Source organism: Pristis pectinata, chromosome 6, assembly GCF_009764475.1.
Source record: "Pristis pectinata isolate sPriPec2 chromosome 6, sPriPec2.1.pri, whole genome shotgun sequence".
Taxonomy (NCBI): domain Eukaryota; kingdom Metazoa; phylum Chordata; class Chondrichthyes; order Rhinopristiformes; family Pristidae; genus Pristis; species Pristis pectinata.
This window is the reverse complement of record NC_067410.1, coordinates 13,447,322-13,470,162: the sequence shown is the minus strand read 5'-3', so window position 1 is coordinate 13,470,162 and position 22,841 is coordinate 13,447,322. Positions and strand designations below refer to the sequence as shown.

Genomic DNA, 22,841 nt, shown 5'->3' with positions numbered 1-22,841 from the left:
GAAGTCTTGAAGAGGTGTGAAAATAATACCCACAGCTCGCCGGTCGGTGTTGTGTTTGTGAAGTTCTTCATTAGTGATGTTGCGTCCGCAGAGGTGTTAATTGTGAATAGGAGAAGCTAAGTTGGAGGAATCCCTGGAAATATCTGTACAATTTCATCATCAGTATCCAGAAAACTCACAAGTTTTCAGTGTGCATCTCCTTTACTCATGTCTCATAGTGATGGTGGACAGCTCTGGTAAAGTATCCCGACCAACAGACCATAATCAGTAAGGATAGGCAGCAACACCTCCGGCACTATTATTCTCAACACTGGTGCCCCGCAAGGCTGTCTCCTCAGCCTTCTACTCTACTCCCTACCTACTCACAACTGTGTGGCCAGATTCTGCTCTAACTCCATCTACAAGGTTGCAGATGATACCACCGTAGTGGGTCGTATCTTAATGATGAGTCGGAGTACAGAAAGGAGATAGGAGATGTTGTTAGGATGGTGTCATGACAACAAGTTTTCCCTCAATGTCAACAAAACAAAATAGCTGGCCGTTGACTTCAGGAAGGGGGGCGGTGCACATGCTCCTGTTTACATCAATGGTGCTGAGGTCGAGAGGGTTGAGAGCTTCAAGTTCCTAGGCCTGTCCTGGTCCAACCACGTAGATGCCACGGCCAAGAAAATTCACCAGCGCCTCTACTTCCTCAGGAGGCTAAAGGAATTTGGCATGTTCCCTTTGACCCTCACCAATCTGGATGCATCACGGCTTGGTATGGCAACTGCTCTGCCTGTGACTGCAAGAAACTGCAGAGAGTTGTGGACACAGCTCAGCACATCACAGAAACCAGCCTCCCCTCCATTGCCTCTGTACATCTCGCTGCCTCAGTAAAGCAGTCAACATAATCAAAGACCCTACCCACCCTGGACATTTTCTCTTCGGGGTGCCACGCAACTGTTCATGATATACATTAACGATTTGGAAGAGGGGACCGAGTGTACCGCATCTAAATTTGCTGATGACGCTAAATTGAGTGGAAAAGCAAATAGTGCAGAGGATGCGGAGAGTCTGCAGAGAGATGTAGATAGGTTAAGTGAGTGTGCAAGGGTCTGGCAGATGGAGTACAATGTTGGTAAATGCGAGGTCATCCACTTTGGAAGGAAAAATAGAAGATCAGATTATTATTTAAATGGTGAAAGATTGCAGCACGCCGTTGTGCAGAGGGACTTGGGAGCGCTTGTGCATGAATCGCCAAAGGTTGGTTTGCAGGTGCAACAGGTTATCAAGAAGGCAAATGGAATGTTGCCTTCATTGCTGGAGGGATTGAATTTAAGAGCAGGGAGGTTATGCTGCAACTGTACAGGGCACTGGTGAGGCCGCACCTGGAGTACTGCATGCAGTTTTGGTCTCCTTACTTGATGAAGGAGGGGGTGCAGAGGAGGTTCACCAGGTTGATTCTGGAGATGAGGGGGTTAGCCTATGAGGAGAGATTGAGTTGCCCGGGGCTATACTCGCTGGAATTCAGAAGAATGAGAGGGGATCTTATAGAAACATATAAAATTATGAAAGGGATAAATAAGATAGAGGCAGGAAGGTTGTTTCCATTGGTAGGTGAGACTAGAACTAGGGGACATAGCCTCAAGATTCGGGGGAATAGATTTAGGATGGAGATGAGGAGAAACTGCTTTTCTCTGAGAGTAATGAATCTGTGGAATTCTCTGCCCAGGGAAGCAGTGGAGGCTACCTCATTAAATATATTTAAGACACAGTTAGATAGATTTTTGCATAGTAGGGGAATTAAGGGTTACTGGAAAAAGGCAGGTCAGTGGATCTGAGTCCACGGCCAGATCAGCCATTACCTTATTGAATGGCGGAGCAGGCTCGACGGGCCAGATGGCCGACTCCTGCTCCTATTTCTTATGTTCTTATGTTCTCCCCTTCCTTCGGGTAGAAGATGTAAAAGCCTGAAAGCATGTACCACCAGGCTCAAGGACAGTTTCCACCCTGCTGTCATAAGTCTATTGAATGGTCCCCTAGTACTGTAAGATGGACTCTTGACCTCGCAATCTACCTCAGTATGACCTTGCACCTTATTGTCTACCTGCACTGCACTTCCTCTGTAACTGTAACACTTTATTCTGCACTCTGTTATTGTTTTACCTTGTACTACCTCGATGCACTGTTGTAATGAATTGAACTGTATGGACTGTGTGCATGGCATGTTTTTCACCACACCTCAGTATATGTGACAATAATAAACCAATTTACCAATTTAGTTGTGCAGTAACAGAGCAAACCTATCAGGTCTGATGAAATCTACCTGCCAAGCAAACCCAATGTATGGTCCATCTCTTAAACAGCTAATTGTTATTTGCTAAGTAGTGGCAGAGGTCCTCCCCAGCTGAGGAACCCCCGACTAATGTACAGCCCATACATACGAACGAGGTTTTAGGAGTTCGGCAGTATAGATTTACTGGCTGCTGCGGGGCTGCAGGCATTTTCTGTGCCCTGGGAACTCGGTCTGTGGCCACGTTTCTGACTTGTGAACTGTTCTGGTTACAAACAGTTCACAGGGACGGAACCCTGCCATCCTTTGGGGAGGACCTGTATGGTGTACTTTTGTCAATCATACTGCATTATGTTTTCTGCTTCAATGAAAGGTCTCCTTACTGCTTTCAATCCAAGGTTGGTCTTGGTTTATAAACTGGAGTAACTTATCCCCACTTCATCTGTTCTTATTGAAACAAATACTTTTCGGGTTTGACACAGTAGATGCAGGCATGATGTTTCCTCTTGCTTGGGATGTCTAGACCAGGGGTCAGAGTCTCAACATCAGGGGTCACACTTCAGGATTGGGATGAGAAGAAATTTCTTTAGCTAGGGAGTAGTGAAGCTTTGGCATTGTCAGTGCAAGAAGGCTGTGGAGGTTCAGTCAAGACAGAGGTTGATTGATATTTGAACATGAGGCGATAAGGGGATATGGAGTAAGTGACATTGAGTTAAAAGATGTGCCGTGATGTTATTGAATGGTGGAGCATGCACAAGGAGCTACTTCTGTTTCTAGTTCTTAAGCTTTAATGTTATTATGCTTTAGGATTTTATATATAGTTGTGATTTTGTCTGCTGTTTAACATTGAAACAAAACAATCTTCAATTATATACTTAACTTCAGAAATATGTCCGAAGGTACTTTGTAGGAGCATAGAAACATAGAACCACAGAGCACAGCAAAGGGCCCTTTGGCCCACCATATCTGTGCCAACCATGGTGCCAAATTAAATGAATCCTATCTGCCTGCGCATGGTCCATATCCCTCCATTCCCTATCTGCTCGTGTGTCTGTCGAGACGCCTCTTAAACATTGCTGTCATATCTGCCTCCACAACCTCGCCTGACACCAACCACTTACAAGCCTCCCTTAAACTTTGTCCCTCTCACAAACTAACCCCTCTAGTATTTGACATTTCCACCACAGGTGAACACTCTGACTTTCTGTCCTATCTGTGCCTCTCATCATTTTATACACTTCTATCAGGTCACCCCTCAGTATCCGATGCACCAAAGAAAACAATCCAAGTTTGTCCAGTCTCTTCTGATAGCTAACACAGTCCAATCCAGGCAACATCCTGAACTACCTCTTCTGCACCTTCTCTAAAGCCTCCACATCCTTCCTAGAGAGTGGTGACCAGAACTGCACACAGTGTTCCAAATGTGGCCCAACCAAAGTTTTATGCTGCTACGATATGGCTTCCCAACTCTTATACTCAATGCTCCAACTGATGAAGGCAAGCAGGCCATATGCCTTCTTTACTACCCTATCAACTTGTGTTGTCACTTTCAGTGAGTTATGGACTTGCATCCCACCATCCCTTTGTTTGTTAATGTTCCTCAGGGTCCGACCATTTACTGTATACTTTCCTCTTGCATTTAACCTCCCAGAGGAAACACCGCACAATTGTCTGGATTAACCCCCATCTGTCATTTCTCCACCCGAATTTCCAACTGTTCCAAATCCTTTTGTATTCTTTGACAACCTTCCTCACTATCGACAGCCCCACCAATTTCCGTGTCATCTGCAAATTTACTAATCAGGCCACTTACATTTTCATACAAATTGTTGATATATATTACAAACAACAGAGGTCCCAGCACTAGTCACAGACCTCCAGTCAGTAAAGCATCCCTTTACTACTGCAGCTTATCCACTCGTCCTTCCCCACCGATGCCCCTCTCGGCACTTGTCCCTGCAACCGTCCCAAGTGTTACACCTGCCCCTACACCTCCTCTCTCACCACCACTCAGGGCTCTAAACAGTCTTTCCAGATGAGGCAGCCTTTTACATGTGAATCCACCGGTGTCATGTATTGCATCCGGTGCTCCCGGTGTGGCCTCCTCTACATCAGTGAGACCCAAAGCAGGTTGTGGGATTGCTTCATCGAGCACCTTTGCTCCGTCCACTGTAACAGCCAGGATCTCCCGGTGGCCAGCCATTTTAATTCCGTTTCCCGTTCCCACACCGACATGTCAATCCACAGCCTCCTCTACTGCCAAGTTGAGGCTAGACGCAGATTAGAGGAAAAACACCTCATATTCCGTCTGGGCAGTTTCCAGCCTGATGGCATCAACATTGATTTCTCTAACTTCCGGTAACCCCTCCCCTCTTTTCCCTCCCCCCACCTTTTGTTTTCCCTTATCCCCCGGCTCCATTATCGCTTCTCTTTCCCCTCCCTCGCCCTCACGATCTTCCCCTCGCCCTCACGATCTTCCCCTCACCCTCACGATCTTCCCCTCACCCACACCTTCCTCCCGCTGGTTCCCCACCTCCTTCCCTTTATTCCATGGTCTACTGTCCTCTCCTATCAGATTCCATCTTTTTCAGCCTTTATCTCTTCCACCTATCACCTCCCAGCTTCTCACATTATTCCCACTACCCCCCCCCTCCCCAGCTGCCCCGCTCCACTGGATTCACCCACCAGCTCGTGCTCCTGCCCCTCCCCCCCATCCTTTTATTCTGGCTTCTGCCCTCCTTCTTTCTAGTCCTGATGAAGGGTCTTGGCTCGAAACACAACTGTTCCTTTCCCTCCATTTATGCTGCCCAACCTGCTGAGTTCCTCCGGCATTTTTTGTATGTTGCTCCAGATTTCCAGCATCTGCAGTCTTCCTTGTGCCTCCTCTACTACTACCCTCTGTCTTCTCTAACCAAGCCAATTTTGGATCCAATTTACCAACTCACTGTGAATCCCATATCATTTAATTTTCTGGACCAGCCAATCATGAGGGACCTTGTCAAATGCTTTGCTAAAGTCCACATAGGCAATGTCCACTACCTCACCTTCATCAATCATCTGTGATCAATACAGAGTAAAGTGTCACAGCTACAGAGGAAGTGCAGTGCAGGTAGACAATCAGGCATAAGGTCACAACAAGATAGATTGTGAGGTCAAGAGTCCATCTCACTATATAAGGGAACCATTCAATTGTCTTATCACAGTGGGATAGAAGCTGTCCTTGAGCCTGGTGGTACGTGCCCTCAAACTCCTGTATCTTCTTCCTGATGGGAGAGGGGAGAAGAGAGAATGACCTGGGTGGGTGGGGTCTTTGATTATGTTGGCTGCTTCACCAAGGCAGCGAGAGGTATAGCCAGTCCATGGAGGGGAGTCTAGTTTCTGTGATGTGCTGGGCAGTGTCCACGACTCTCTGCAGCTTCTTGAGGTCCTGGGCAGAGCAGTTGCCATACCAAGCCGTGATACATCCAGATAGGATGCTTTCTATGGTGCATCAATAAAAGTTGGTCAGTGTCAAAGGGGACATGCCAAATCTCTTTAGCCTCCTGAGGAAGTAGAGGTGCTGGTGAGCTTTCTTGGCCTATTTCCATGCTGTATCTCCTCAGGACTCTAAGAAAAGGGGTGATATTTGAACAAGAATTGGTATGAGAAAGGACACAAATGTTAGAATTGACGACTTGCAGCATTTGCTTTCTTTTATGAGTGGACAGTCAAGTGCTTGAACTCCTTGATGGGTGTCATTGCCCTGGCTGTTGAATCAGGTACAGGTTGACCGATTTAAAATTTCTGTGGTTACAATGTCATTCAGTTATAACCGTGTATAAGGAGCTTTAATATAGTTGCCAGGAAATGGATTGCTTAGATGCAGGAGGTTAAAGGGCACAGAAATTGTGTAAAATCAATCGTATTCCAAAGGAGTTAGCAACCTGCCTGTTTGTCCCTAGTTTCAAGCCTACCCACACTAAGATAAGATATCTTTATAGTCACATGTACGTCAAAACACACAGTGGAATGCATCTTTTGCGTGGAATGTTCTGGGGGCAGCCCGCAAGTGTCGCCACACTTCCGGCACCAACATAGCATGCCCACAACTTCCTAACCCGTACGTCTTTGGAATGTGGGAGGAAACTGGAGCACCCGGAGGAAACCCATGGAGAGATGGAGAGAACATACAAACTCCTTACAGACAGTGGCCAGAATTGAAGATGGGTCGCCAAGCTAAGAAGAAAGTAGCTTCCTCTCTGAGGAGATACAAGAGATTGCAGACGCTGGAATCTGAAGCAACAAACAATCTGCTGGAGGAACTAAGCGGGTCGAGCTGCACTTGTGGGAGGAAAGGAAATGGCGACGTTTCAGGTCAAAACCCTGCATCAGGACTGAGAGTGAAGAGACGAGATGGCTGGTATAAAGGGGAGTGGCGAGAAAGGAGTCAGAGGTGATTTGTGGCCATCTCGCCTCTCTGCTCTCAGTTCTGATAGAACATAGAACAGTATAGCAGAGAACAGGCCCTTCGGCCCACAATGTTGTGCCTACATAGCTAATTCCTCCTACCTACAGAATGCCCATATCCCTGAATCTTCCTCTCATTCATGTGCCCATCCAAGCCCCTCTTAAAAGCCCCCAATGAGTTTGCCTCCACCACCCTATCAGGCAACGCATTCCAGGCATCCACCACTCTCTGAGTAAAAGAACTTACCCCTCACGTCTCTTCTGAAACTACCCCACCTCACCTTAAATGCATGCCCTCTGGTATTGGATCGCTCAATAATGGGAAAAAGCAGAACTTCCTCTCTCAGATGGCTATGGAAAGGGTTTGGAGAATCACAGGACGGTTCCTATTGAATGGAAACCCACATTCCCAAATTGGGTATAATTTGACATTAATTTGTAAAAAAAGAAGTGGTAAATTCTTTGAAAGGCTCTTCAGTGTAGGAAGAGGTACATTTCTGGGAAAAATACTGTTGAGTCTTGGCCAGCCAGTCCTGAAGAATCCATTGGTTGTTTGAACCCACTCCAGCTTTGTGATTGCCTATGCAGTTCGGTCAAATAACAGCAGCAAGAACATAGTCCTGAAGGGGTACAATCACAAATTATTCGATTACCCAACCATGAGCCTTCACATTACTGAATCCACATGAGCCAGTACTAACTGCAGACTACTTAGCAAAATCTGATCAAATGCTAATGAGTTTGAGTGCTGCTCACTTTAAGATGACCTTAGCAAATTTATGAAGCAGAAACAGAGTTAGAATATTAGGATTTTCTGACCTACCTATTGACTGTATTTCAAAATAAAATGAAGGGCTCCTCTATTTGTACACCGGCTCAGCTGAGGATTGGTGATTACGCTGTAATCTGCAAAAATTAACACTAGTTTCAAGCAACAACCAATCTGCTGGAGGAAATCAGCGGGTCGAGCAGCATCTGTGGGTGAAAGGAATTTTTGATATTTTGGGTTGAAAACCCTGCATCAGGACCGCCAGCATTGATTTCAAATCTCGTTGACCCCATAACATTGAGGTTTTCTGTTCCTGAGACAGATTGGTGTTGTTAATTGACACCAAAATCTTTGAGGAATGGTGTTCATAGAGATCATTGGATAGAAAATGATAGGGTTACAATCACTAAAATGATAGGAAATCAGAAACAGGAGACTACCGTTTCCTGAACAGCATTTATAACAAGAACAGTTTCTCACTGGAGTGCTTGATCAGACACCAACCTGCATTTCTAATTGGCTTAAATTTACATCCTTGTTTTGTTTTTTTAAACATATATCGTTCTGATTTATAGAAATGTATCATAATTACAACATATGTCAGCACCCTACATCTTTCTATCATTGCCTCAGCCTGAATAACACCTTGTTGCTTCCGCTAGGTCTTAAATCCAAAGAAAAGAGGGAAAAAGAAGAAGTATGTCAACTCTGGGACGGTGAGTAATCACACACAGGCTGCTGGAGCAGATTGATCGGAAGTTGAGGCAGCACAATAGTGAAGTACCTTAAAACTTCAGCACTCTTGGGTTGATATTGTTTAAACTAGACAATGGGTGGACACTGAAAAATGGCTTATAATAGCGTAATCCTCCACGCTTTGCTTAACTTCAATGTAACATTTGAAGTGGCCAAGTTCATCCTCAAATACATTTCCTCTCGTCTCGTTCAGACAGCCACTGTTCCGCCCTTACCTCACTAAGTACACCCAAAGTATCCTCATAAGTGCTTCTCCTCCCACGACCCAACTGGTGCTTCCTGGGAACCCAAGGATCTATCATTTTCTTGCATATTTTCGCAACGTTATCCACTGTTGTGGCTTGAACTGCTGTGTGTATATTGGTTCCATCCAGCTTCCTCTCAGCACTGGCTGTCTTGAACACACTTTTGTGCTGTTAAACAGCTTGTCTGAAATCCATTCCTGGGTGATCCATGATACGTCTAGTACCAACAAAACTGAAGCCATCGGGTTAGACCCCCCCCTCCCCCCCCACACACACCTCCATAAGAACTCAGAGAAGGAGCTGGCCACTTAACCCTTAAAACATACACTACCATTCATCGATATCTTTGCTGATTTTCTACCTTGGTGCCATTTCACTACACAATCCTCATAGCCTTTGATCCCCATTAATGTCCATCAACCTGTGTTCTGAATTAAATCAATGTCTGAGCTGCCACAGCCTTCCTGATATTCCAGTGTTCAGCCTTCCAACCTTTGTTAAGCTCATCTCTCCAAAGTCACTTTAAATTTGAAATTGACCTCCTTGTATTTAAATCGCTTCATATCTCTCTACCATTGTATACTCATCTTGGCTCAGAACCACCATGAGCGTAAAGGGAATGGAAGGATGCAGGGCTAGCAGAGGTAATTGGAATGAGCAGAGACAGATATGATGTATAAAGGCTGGCAATAACCAGTTGGGCTGAATGGCCTATGTCTTCGCATCTTGTGAATCTATGCAAACACAATTTGATGAACTGATTTCAAGGTGTTGTGCTGCAGGGACACTGAATCATCTACATAAGATCGACAAAGCCACATTAGCAGTAGTGGGATATTCAGAAATTAATGAATGGGAGATGACGGCTGAGTTCATGAGATTTCCTTTCTCAGTAAATCTTTGGGCCCCAAGAAAATGCTGGCTTTATTTTCTGTATTTTTGAACAGTTTTATTCTATCTTTCAACCCAAAAAGAACTTTGCCCTCACACTTACAGGTATTTAAAATATGAAAATAGAGCTATATAAAGTGAAGTTCAAAAGAACAGATTAACAACTGACAGGGAAATGCCAAACAAACTCATTAGGCATTCGGGTGCTTCTATAATCAATGGTAATTTCCAGCTTGTATTGCTCCCTCAAAGCTGGTTTGTACTCTTTTACTGTGAACATAAATCATTACCCATAGCAAAAGCAACAGCTGGAGAAAGCAGTAGATGGAAATCTGATTTGCAGAAACATGTTTGCAGAGCTGAATTTTGCATGGTCAAGTCAAACTGACTGCTTTCAACTAGCCTGGGAGTTGGAAGCTGTTATATTTTCACCAACTATTATTGGCACTCAACACAAATCCTAATGATTGCTTATTCTAACACAAAAATTTAAGCTCTCTTCCCAGCTATTGCATTATAAAGGAGCCTCTGCTGAATGTAAGATAAGATTAACTCTGCTTTGAAAGTTTACTGAAAGATCTTGGGAACTATGACAACAAAAACGATAGCTCAGATTATACTTCACATGTGAAGTTAAAATTACAAAACTAGAAAATGAGCAAAAACTAATGAACAGGTTCAAAGAACCATCGTGTTTAGAAGCTGTCCATATCTGGTCAGTGGTTACACTCCAGATGTTAATAGTGGGTATTCAGCTTTGTCAGATTGGGTGAGGGGGGTGTCGTTTCGTCGGTGTCCTGTTGGAGATGGTCATTGCCTGGTGTTTAGGTGGTGCAGATGTATCTTGACACATCCCAACCTAAGGCAGAATGTTACCCAGGTCTTGTTGCACACAGGCAGAGAATTATCTCAAGCAGTAGGCTCTGCTACCTGACAGACAGCCAGTATGTAAATCAGAATGGTTGTTGGGCAGAAAACTTGCAGAAAAATGTTAAAAGAATTCCTGCAGTTGGGATATTTGGGAATCCTAACTTCTAACTTTCCACTCAGTATCATCTCCCAGTTGATCAAAATGTGACATTTGGGGCATTTGTGGTAAAAGCTAGAAATTGCTTGATCCATCCTAGATATCACCCATGGTTCTGTATTATCAGGAAGTGCTGAACAAGATGATTAGTGCTCATGAATAAAAGTTTCAGAGATCTGGAGACATAGTTAACCAAAATGGTATCACACGTGTACCTGATTTTTCACTCCCTGTAGCCTTGCTCAGTTTAGTAATTTTATTAATACAGTGTGTTGTATCTGGTATGATGTTTCTCTTGGTGTAAAACAGCACGACGTAAATTTCAGGAGATTGAACTTGCTGTTAAATGAGTGCATGAAAATTCCTGAAATTTCCAACTTTTTATTTGCATTTCTGGGATGTGAAAATCATCAGCACCTCATGAATAGTCCCTTAAAATTTGCTGAGGTCTTCATAGCTTTATATAATGCTCACCCTGTATTACAATCAGAGGTGCTCACACTGATTGTTTCTGTTTATTCTCACTAGGTGACTCTCCTCTCCTTCAAGGTGGAATCTGATTTCACATTTGTGGATTACATTAAAGGCGGGTATGAATCAATCATATTTTGATATTCTGCCTGTTAAATTCTGTGGTTTGAATGTTGGTTACTACTACAGTCACCAGAACTATTGAACATACCTGTTACTGGCTCTCTTCCAGAACCCAGCTAAATTTCACCGTGGCAATAGACTTTACTGCATCGAATGGTAAGTTTGGACAGGCAATCGACCCTTAAGTGCTTTATTGGTGTAATGCTTGGGCTAAATTGTGCCAGTTGTGGCCAGTATTCCAAAGGGAACTACTGGAATTCAGCTGCTTCCAAGGCATTAGGCTGGAGAATCTGCCTCTGCATCCTTAACCAGCCATATGTCCCATGGGGGTCAGAATCCCTACTCACCTGAATAGGAATTCCCAACCTGGAGATTGGCAGGAAAAGGGAAGTTATTTTTGTTTACTTTATTTTACTAATTATTTCTTGAAGTTATAATATTTGTATATTTATTTGTTAATTTTCTTATTTGAGATAAGCTAAAACTTACATCATGTTAAACAATAATAAAGTTCAGAATGTGAAAATAAAAGGCCTGCTGCTTGCAAAATGTCACCTCTCTCTGGAACCATTTTCTGAGCATACTTACTCGTGTTGTATATTTCCACAATATCTTTGCCTGGATTGGGTTATTTTGCACGGTTCCTTTAGATAAATGGTTCTTTCCTCCTGCAGGCAACCCTTCACAGCCCACCTCCCTTCACTACATGAACCCCTATCAGATGAACGCATATGCCATGGCATTGAAAGCGGTTGGAGAAATCATTCAGGACTACGACAGCGACAAACTCTTTCCAGCATTAGGATTCGGAGCTAAACTACCACCGGATGGGAAAGTATCCCATGAGTTTCCTTTGGTAGGTGAATATTGCACTGGACAGCAACAGTGGGGAAACTACATGCAGTCTAAAGATACTTTGGCACAAATGCTCTGAATGCTCAAGTAATCTTCAATGATGTTTGTTGCTCCAGATTCCAGCATCTGCAGTCTCTTGTGTCTTGTAAACTTCAATGGTATTACTTTTCACCACCAAGTGAAAGAGATGTAGTGTTTTACTGCTTCATTTGGTGGAAGACCCTTTTATTTTGTCTTAATATGACAGGGCAGCTTTGTTAATCTGTCCATCAGGAAAATGACAAGGTTGTGTGCACTTCTGATTTTAACTTGTCTGATCTGATTTTCCTTGAAGCCAGTGGAATGTAAAGCCCATGGACATCTCCAGATGCTGTGGCCCATCCCCCATACACCCCTGCGAGGCAGACTAAAGTTATCCTGTTAATTTTCACATCCAAAACCAGACCAGGTTGCAGAGGTAAAATAATGCAGAACCTTGCAGTTACACCTTATTTCAAGGAGCATTTCCTCACCCTCTTGTTTACAGCCATTTAACCCCAGCAACCATTTTAGAATGCAATGACCCAAACTTGGACACGATCTGCACCACTAATCCTGTTGCTGAGCTGCTGCAGATCCACTATTCACCAAAAAGAGCAGCAGGAGCTGGGAGATTATTGTGTTCCGGCTGAAAGAAAAGACATATTTTTCAAGGATAACCTTGGGCTTAACACAGAACTTGAGGCTTAATTCATTGACTTTTGCAAACCTGCTTTCAAAATATATCTAGTGAGAATTAACGAAGGCCTACGGGAATGATTTGCTATTATGTGCACTCTATAACAAAATCATTGACTACTCGTACAGATTTAGTTACATGCAACATAGAAAATCTTCCCTTTGTGAGCTATAAATTCATGGTTATCAAAATTGCTACCCTTTGGCACAACAACAGAATCCTTTAACCTCTTCCTGTAGTGATCAAATAGTTAGAAACACGGCTCATTTCTGCTCTAATTTAACTGGATCACATTTGATTCGGGTAGCTCACAGGGGAATGCAGGATCACCAGGTCACTGTTTATTCTACTAAGTTGCAGCCATAACAGTCTCATACATAATTATCTATGTAAATGATTTCTTGGTGTTATAATGTGCTGATGGAGTAAATCACAAATATCCTGCCATCTACCATTATATCACCATTGCTAAAGCACTCTTAAAGCACCATGGTTATCTAACTCATCCTGTGTTGAAATGCCCTCCATGTAAACGTGCTTCCACTCCAAAGCCGATACCTTATCGGCTGTGTATTTGAACTGAAGTGGTTTCCCTTTTTCCAAGCTTCATTCCTGACATGCAGACAATGGGCCCAGAAATTCTCGTGGACCCTGAAAGGTGTAGACAATTGTTTTGGTCATTGTCCATCAGAATTCAGTTGCAAATGAGGTCCAAGACCTCGCTCCAACAGACCTCGCTTTGCCCATTTTTGTATTCATATTCCCATTTCTACTCTCCTGAGGCTCGGAGGAGGTAGGGAAGGGGAATGGTTGAACTGAAACTGAATGGCATGCAAAGGTCAGTGCCAGAGTATCTCTTGAGTTGGTTATAATAGTATTGGGAGTGGGTGCTTTTGATTAGACTACCACTAAAGACGCAGTTAATGACTGTGATTCTAGGGTTATTACAGATCTGTATCCAATATCTCTGACACAGGAGGGGTAAAATTCAAGGTTGGTCACCATTTGTGTGTGCAATGACCTTAAATAGTCAATAAAGAAATTCAGGTGGACAAAAGCTCTGATTAAAGTTGGTCAAGTTGAATGTCATGAAGGAAAGGAATCTTCAACACTGCTGCACCAACCAGTTCAGGACTGCAATGGATTTAAACTGAGTAGATAGCCATGGTCAGCCTATCTGTTTGCATCATTGTTGTTTGCAGGGAGTCAACTCTTACACATGCAGAGACAGCACATGGTATGGAATTAAGTATTAGTTTTTAATAGCTAACCAATTTTCAGTGTTAGATAAAAGCTGAAAGCCTTAATCCTCCCATCATTAGAAGCAGCATGTGAGAGTGTGGAGGTTGCACTTTGCATGTGACAGCATGAGACTGAGAATCAACCTCTGATATGCAAGTGAAAGTGAACCAGATTTTCTGGCACAGAGAAGTGAGAGATAGCCAAATGCAAGAGGCAGAGTTAACCAGCTGGGCAGAAAAAAGAGGACTGAGATCTAGCCAAATATGGACAACTGAGACTTAACCTAGTGTTAGGAGTGAGGCTGAGATTTAGCCAGATGTGAGTTACTAGGTGCAAGGTAGCTTAGAATGAGTAAGTGAGAGCAAGACATTGAATGTCACCCAGAGTAAAGATACTGAGAACCACCTTGTTTGAAAGTGTGTCTGTGTCTCTTTTTAAGTTGTAAGTTTGTGTAAGTGACAATGATTAAAATGAAAATTGGATTAATTCCTCTCTGGTGTATCATACACTAACAGATGGAATGAAAGAAGGCAATTAAATTATAAATCCTCGTTGCAGTTTGATTTATCTTACAAATGTCACTGAACAATCTTTGAGATACAATAATTTGAAATAATTACAGTTAATGTTCCCCATGACCGAATAAGCAATAACATGGGTTTATCAATGTGTTATAATCAAGGTGATAAAAAACAATCATGAACTTCTGCTGCTAAGTTAATTTTTTCCAATGCATTCATGAACAGAATTAATTTTGTTTGGTTATCTGTTAAATTAATCATATTTCCCCCATCAGAAGCGTAACGTGCAGAATTGTAATAAAAGATTATGATTTGGCTCCTCACAGGGAAAAGAAAATTGGAATACATGAATTATAAATGAAATGATCAGAAGTCTGCCAGCCTTGTTTGCTTATCTTAGTAGAGTAACTTCAATGCAACACAAATGGCTGCTGATCCAGAGAAATGAAGTTCTACACTTTCCTGAATGACCAGACCTAATTAAGTTCAACCCTCCTATGACTTGAGTAAATGACTGGATGTGGAACTTTGTCTATCCCTATTTTCCTCACCAATCTTGCAACTCCCTCCTCTCAATTTGCTTTTCCACGAATTGGACTGGCTCACATGATCAGGTGCCTTTGCTTAATGTAATAATAATGCAACTGTACCAGAGCCCCACATCCAAGCTGAAGCTAGCCTCTGAGTTCTCGCACAAAATTAACTCCACGCTCACAGTATGCCAACTTCCCAGCTTCCATAAACATAAGCAACCCTGACAGTGTAAAAGTACAGTCAGGAACAACATCCTTAGAGGCATAGAGTAAAACAGCAAGGAAACAGGCACCCAACCAGTCCGTGCCAACCAAGATGTCCATCTAAGCTAATCCCATTTGCCTGCATTTGGCCCATATCCCTCGAAACCCTTCCTATTCATGTACCTGTCCAGGTGTCTTTTAAATGTTGTCAATGTACCTGCCTCAACCGCTTCCTCTGGCAGCTTATTCCATATACGGACCACCTTCTGGGTGAAAAAGTTGCCTCTTGGGTCCCTATTAAATCTCTCTACTCTCACCCTAAGCCCATGCCATCCAGTTCTTGATTTCCCAAGCCTCAGTAAAAGACGGTGTGCATCCACCCCATCTATGCCCCTGTCCTTATGATAGTCTGTCATTCCATTTGCCAGTGAGGTTACCAACCCTGTATGGATAGATCCCCAGGAGTTGCATGCTCCAAGGACTTTATCTCCCTTGCTCCCATTACTGATAACCCATTACATTTGCAACTGTCAGTCCATGTCTTTCAGGGAGAAAGATCCCAATTGGATGATTCTTGACTGTCAATCAAATAACTGTTATTATCCATTTGAAAAATAATGAACAATCATATGCAAAAAAATGCAAATTATTGTAGCACCTCCATGACTTTCCTCGTGAGTTATGCACACAATGACCAGGAGATCGGTCATTAACTTCTTTGTCTCCAGAACATTCCTGTAGGATCAGCAATGCTGAAGTAGGGTTGGAGCTCCCCTGCAGGAAAGAATCCAAACCTTGGAAGCAGTGTTAGTTTACTAATTAGCTTTATTAACTGCTGTCTGCAAAGGATCAACACTACTCTCTCGATGGTTGTTTCAGCTGTGTGCATGTTGCTCTTGTAAGCCAAAGCCAATCAATGTATGTCTGAGTTTTTGTTTCTGTCAAAAGGGAGATTAATATGGTTATATCATCTGAATGCAGACTTATTGGTCTTATTCTTTTGAATGATGCCTTTGAGAACTTGGCTGAACAAAATATAAATTGCCAGTGTTTGCAGGTGTTCAGTGTGTCGATGCTATTAACATTGCTGCAGCTGGTTAATATAAAAGAGACTTACATTTATAAACCGCCTCTTATGTCCCCTTCAGCTGGTACCAAAGTGCTTTACAGTCAATGAAGTACGTTTGAAGTGCTGTAATGTAGGAAATGCAGCAGCATAAGTTCCCACAATCAGCAAAGTGATAATGACCACGTAATCTGTTTTAGTGATGTTGATGGAGAGGGATTGGGAATAATATACTGTCATGTCTAGAGAGCTGGTTGACAGACAAGAGGCAAAGTGTCGGAACAAACCAGTCCTTTTCTGAGTGACAGGCAGTGATACTTGGAATCCAGCTATCTGCAGCACATATTAATGATTTAGATGAGAGAATTTAACGTAATATCAACAGAGGTGTGAATGACACAAAGCTGGGAAGTAGAGTGAGCTGTGAGGAGAATGCAGAGAGCCTGCAGAATGATTTGGACAAGTTGAGTGAATGAGCAAATGCTTGGAGAATCCAGCATAATGTGGATAAATGTGAGGTTATCCACTTTGGTGTTAGAAGGAGGAAGGCAGATTTTTATTCGAATGGCAAGAGTTAAGGAATGGGGAAGATGCAACAAATCTTTGTACACCAGTCAATGAATGAGAATCAGAATCAGATTTACCATCACTGACTTATGTGACATGAACTTTGTTGTCTTGTGGCAGCAGTACAGTGCAAAGACATAAAATTATTATAAATTACGCACAAGTGCAGCAGGTGGTTAAAAAGGTAAATAGTATTTTCTTACTTCGGAGGGAACACCACAATGTTTCACTGGAGTGATTCCTGGGATGGAAGGTAAAGAAAGATTGGGACAACTGAGCTTATCTTTGCGAGAATGTAGAAGAATAAGAACAGATCTCATTCAAACTTACAAAATCTTGTTGGGACTGGGCAGGCTAAGTGCAGGAAAGATGTTCCCAATGGTGAGGAAATCCAGAACCAGGATCACAGCCGATAGATACATGGCAAACCATTTAGGATGTGTGAAAATGTCTTCACCCATTTCGAACATAGAACAGTACAGCACAGTCCGGGCCTTTTGGCCCACGATGTTATATCGACCAATACAAACCCACCCCAAATGTAGTGAGGAACCTGTGGAATTCTCTACCACTGAAAGCAGTTGAGGTCAAAGAGTGAAATATATTCAAAATGGATTTAGACATGGTACTAATGGCTAAAGAGAAATGGAGAAAAAGCAGAACAAGAGTACTGAATATGAACAATCAGCTATAATCACATTGACTGGCAGAACAGACTCGGGGGACTAAATGGCCTATTCCTGCTCCTTCTGTCTATATTTCCATAAATCGTATCCAGGACACCAGTGAGAATTCTTCAAAATAGTGCCATGGGATCCTGAACTTCCAATTGTGGAAGCAACCAAGTCTAATTTGTTCTAAGTTATTCCAAAAGTATCTGACACAGAACATAAGGCTCAACCATCCTACAGTTGTGCTTGTGCGTACATGATCTTCCAGGAATGGCAGCACCCTTAATTGGCTATAATCCTTTGATGTACAGGCCAATGGAACAACTATCTACAGTCAGCATGACATTTGAGTTCCCTTTGGCATACCTTCAGGGGTCCAGTTATGCTGAACAAGGCTCAGGAAGTATCTTTGGTTCCGTCCATTGTGAGGGATAGTTAATTGCTAAATGAATTCTGCTCGGCAGCTATAGCATTCACTTATGAGTCTTATGGTACAGTTTGTCTCTGGCTAAACCTTGGAAGATGGAAATCATTTTCCCCGCCCCCCATGACAAACAATACCCCCTTCTCAGTTTGCTGCCCATATCCCATACCAAAGCACTTCTTGCTCTCCCATCATTCCTGACTTTATATTGGTTCCAGTTTGTTTTGCTTTCTACTTAATATTTTCACCCTTATGTCTGACGTAATCCATGACCTCCTCCACCCCTCTCCCCCTCCCTACTTCACTGAAGTCTTTGAGAGCCCTAGAATATCCCCAACCACATTTTCTGTGGATCCCCCTCCTTTTTCCCTTGTGCCATTAGCCAACCTAGGTCCACACTCTGAAATTCCATATGTGCCTTCCCTATCAACCTCCTTCTCCTCTGCCATTTGATTGCAAGATCAGTGACAAGATTTGGGGGGGTGGTCATTTAAAACTGAGATCTTCTTGCAGTGTGGTGAATCTCTGCAATTCTCTACCCTAGAGGGTTAGATCATTGTGGGTATTTAAAGAGGAAGTAGATACTTTCTCGAAAGATCACAGAATTGAGAGCTATGGGGGATTGGCACAGAAGAGAAGGTGAGACCTGGGGCAGATAGTGAATGGTGGGGCAGGCTTGATGGTCTGAGGGGTCTACCCCTGCTCCTATTTTCTTATGTTCTTATGCTCTTCTTTCTGAATATAAATTAAATTATAAACTATAACTTAAATTATAGACTATAAATTATAAACAGTGTGGTAACAGGCCCTTCCGGCCCAACGAGCCCGCCCCACCCAATTACACCCATGTTAACCTACTAACCCGTACGTCTTTGGAATGTGGGAGGAAACCGGAGCACCCGGAGGAAACCCATGCAGTCACAGGTAGAATGTACAAACTCCTTACAGACAGCAGCGGGAATTGAACCCCAATCGCTAGTGCTGCAATAGCGTTACACTAACCGCTACGCTACCGTACCGTGAATATCACCTTCATTAGATCCCTGTCCAATTTTTCACGTCAATTTGCTCAAAGTTTCAGTATCAATTTTGAATTTTATGCAGGAAAGAAAGAGCTGTCTTTTTGTTAGGCTTTTTCATCTCATGATGGTCCAGAACATCTCTCAGCCAGTTATGTACTTTTGAAGTGTATTCAGTATTGTAATATTGGGAGACCAGGCAGCCGATTTGCCTGCAGCAAGCTCCCTCAAGCAGCACTATCATAATGACCAAATGATCTGTATTTTAATGTTGAATGAGGACTGAATATTGGCCAAGATACCAAAGAAACCTCCCTTGCTCTTCTTCAGAAGATTGCCCTGGGATCGTTTACCTCCTCGTAAGCAGCTGGGCTGCAGGACTGCACTCAAGTGTAAATTCTTGTGGTGACGTCTCTGGAGCAGGACTTGAACCCACAACCCTGTGTTTCAGCCTTGAGAGTGCTACCCACTTAACACCCGACAAGTCAGTGTTAGGCAAATGGACCATATCCGTTTCAGCATGCAGTCTTAATATCAGGTAGATTTAGGACAGGCTCCATTTCCTCATCATCATACTTTGCTTTCCATCACAAGAGACCACCTTTTGTTGTCCAAGAATGGTACTAGGCACTTCGATATATCTTGTAGCATGTAAACCTCTCAGTGACATCGTTATAATTCTGTTACCTCCAATGTAACCACCTATTGCGGGTTAGATAGATGTAACTTCTTTCTCATTGTTAAGCATTCTTGTTCTCAAGTATTCACTTGAATGATTAATGGATGCTGGAAGAAAGCCATCTGTCAGCTATTCTGAAATATAATTCTATCACATCACTTCGAAATATTCTGGGCTAGAAATTCGATTTCACTCTCATGCATAAAATGAGCAAATGTATATTGTACTCTGTCTCTGAAATTCAGTACCATAAATAGAAATCGATGTGATAAGGATGAACTCCTGTACCCAGGGGTTTCTCATAATAATACTACTTACTTACTTTAAAACTCGTTACACTGAAACATTGTGCCACACTGTTTTCTGTTAAAACACAGAGTTATTTTACTCAGATAGAGTTAAAACCACATTCTGAGATTAAAAACAGCCTTTTAAATCAGAATATCACTTGGTTGCCTAGGGATAAAACAGCGATTTTGGTAAATTGGAATTATTGGTATACTGCAGACATTGAAGTGTCATGTTTGAATTAGAATTCATGCAGAATGGTCGAAAAAATTCTTGACTATACCATTATTCTTCAACTGTGCACTGGAGTTGTAATTGTTCTGAGCCTTCCTCCCCAGAGATACTTAGTAGGCGAGCATCAGACTAGTAGTCTGAATTTTGTATAGAATGTCACCTTCAACCCTCATCCACTGTGCAGGACCATCTATGAACTACCGCTAATGGTTCTGAATGGATACTGTGAGGTTCAGCCATTTAAACTGAAGTAAGTCTGGAACTTCCGTCCGCTTGGGACCTCGCATGGAAGTCGAGACCTTAAGACCAAATCTGTTTGTTCTGTCTGCTGAACCCAGTGGTGGAGCTCAGTCTCGCTGGGATTCCCCGGCATTACACTGGGGAATTGATACTTAGGTCCTGTGCCAGGTCTGACCTGGCGTACGGTTTGAGAGCCATCTGATTTGAAGGGGCAGAAGTGGAAGATTAGGTGGGTTGGAATCCATGCCTTCAAAGGAACCTACACAATTCTCCTCCATTTAATTAGAACATAGAACATAGAACAATTACAGCACAATTCAGGCCCTTCGGCCCACAAAACTGTGCCGAACATGTCCCTACCCTAGAAATTACTAGGCTTACCCATAGCCCTCTATTTTACTCAGCTCCATATACCGACCTAACAGTCTCTTGAAAGACCCTAACGTATCAGCCTCCACCACAATTTCCGGCAGCCCATTCCACGCACTTACCACTCTCTGAGTAAAAAACTTACTCCTGACATCTCCTCTGTATCTACTCCCCAGCACCTTAAACCTATGTCCTCTTGTGGCTATCAATTCAGCCCTGGGGAAAGCCTCTGACTATCTACCCTATCAATACCTCTCATCATCTTATATACCTTTATCAGGTCCCCCCCTCATCCTCCGTCTCTCCAAGGAGAAAAGGCCGAGTTCCCTCAATCTGCTTTCATGAGGCATGTTCCGCATCCCAGGCAGCATCCTTGTAAATCTCCTCTGCACCCTCTCTATGGCTTCCACATCTTTCCTGTAGTGAGGCGACCAGAACTGAACACAGTACTCCAAGTGGGGTCTGACCAGGGACCTATATAGCTGCAGCAATACCTCACGGCTCCTAAATTCAATTCCCCGATTGATGAAGGACAATACTCCATATGCCTTCTTAACCACAGAGTCAACCTGCGCAGCTGCTTTGAGCGTCCTATGGACTCAGACCCCAAGATCCCTCTGATCCTCTACACTGCCAAGAGTCCTACCATTAAGACTATATTCCGCCAACATATTTGACCTACCAAAATGAACCACTTCACACTTATCTGGGTTGAACTGCATCTGCCACTTCTCAGCCCAACTCTGCATCCTATCTATGTCCCTCTGTAACCCCTGACAGCCCTCCAAACTATCCACAACACCCCCAACCTTGGTGTCATCCGCAAACTTACTTACCCACCCCTCCACTTCCTCATCCAGGTCATTTATAAAAATCACAAATAGTAAGGGTCCCAGTACAGATCCCTGAGGTACACCAGTGGTCACCGACCTCCATCAGAATACGACCCCTCAACAACCACTCTTTGTCTTCTGTGGGCCAGCCAGTTCTGGATCCTCACTGCAATGTCCCCTTGGATCCCGTGTCTCCTCACCTTCTCCATAAGCCTCGCATGGGGTACCTTATCAAATGCCTTGCTAAAATCCATATACACTACATTTACAGCTCTCCCTTCATCGATGTGCTTAGTCACATCCTCAAAAAATTCAATCAGGCTCGTAAGGCAGGACCTGCCCTTAACAAAGCCATGCTGACTATTCCTAATCACATTATACCTCTCCAAATGTTCATAAATCCTGCCTCTCAGGATTAGTGGTGCAAAATTGGACGGTATCTTTCATGAGTTTTTCTGATACTCAGCTTATGAATCGGGGGTACCTAGGCATAGATCAGAAACTGATCGATACCAAATGAAGGGTCTCAACCTGAAACGTTGACTGTCCATTTCCTTCCATAGATTCTGCCTGACCCTCTGAGTTCTTCCAGCATCTTGTTTGTTGCTCCAGTTTCCAGCATCTGCAGTCTCTTGTGACTTCATAGATCTGAAGTTGTTTCCCTCTAGATTCAAATATACTCAACACCTGCAATATTCGACTCAAGCGCACAGTACAGGGGGTCCCCGGGTTACATAATCACCATAAACCGAGTTTTCCATAAGTCAGAAATGAACAATTTCCCTCAAAATCGTAATGTGAATTCTTTAGTTTCAAAAGCCCCTGGGGACTCATTTACAAAGAACAAATGACCTGTGATGAATGTTTGTCTGAATATAGCCCAGGTAGAGTAACGGGGGAGCTGATCTCCTCATCAGCAAGAAAGCTATCGGCAGTTTAATAAAAGGACGTGTGTGTTAACGAAAGGTGGCTCAGGGGTTGTAGCTTTTGATCTCATCTGAAGGAAAGAAGCCATTGGCTTTTTCTATGGGTGATCTCTACACTGCTGCCTGCTGAGGAGGTTCGAGTATAGGTCCTCCCCAGCTTACGAACACCTGCCTTATGTACAGCCTGTACATGCAAACAAGGTTTGGGAGACTGGTACGATGGATATATGGGCTGGTGCGGGGCTGTGGGCATCTTCTACCATGTGGGTACTTGATTTGCAGCTGCATTTCTGACTTGCGAACTGTTCGGGTTACGAGCAGTTCACAGGAATAGAACCCTGTCGTAACCTGGGGAGGACCTGTACTCTACCTGAAAGCAGAGTCTGGGAGAATTTGCATAAAGCTCAGATTTTCATAAGTCAGGTCCACTCTAACCCACGGACCCCCTATGC

At 43.3% G+C, this 22,841-nt stretch overlaps 1 protein-coding gene across 6 annotated transcripts in view; it reads left to right on the top strand.

The window, feature by feature from the left end:
- LOC127571321 (copine-9-like) overlaps nt 1-22,841 on the top strand; it is a 324,183-nt gene that overhangs the window by 279,248 nt on the left and 22,094 nt on the right. For all 6 annotated transcript variants that reach the window (XM_052017597.1, XM_052017598.1, XM_052017599.1 and 3 more), the window contains 4 exons: nt 8,150-8,203; nt 10,935-10,996; nt 11,110-11,156; nt 11,675-11,856. In XM_052017597.1, coding sequence (XP_051873557.1) covers nt 8,150-8,203; nt 10,935-10,996; nt 11,110-11,156; nt 11,675-11,856 — 345 coding nt within the window. The remainder of the gene's footprint in view (nt 1-8,149; nt 8,204-10,934; nt 10,997-11,109; nt 11,157-11,674; nt 11,857-22,841) is intronic.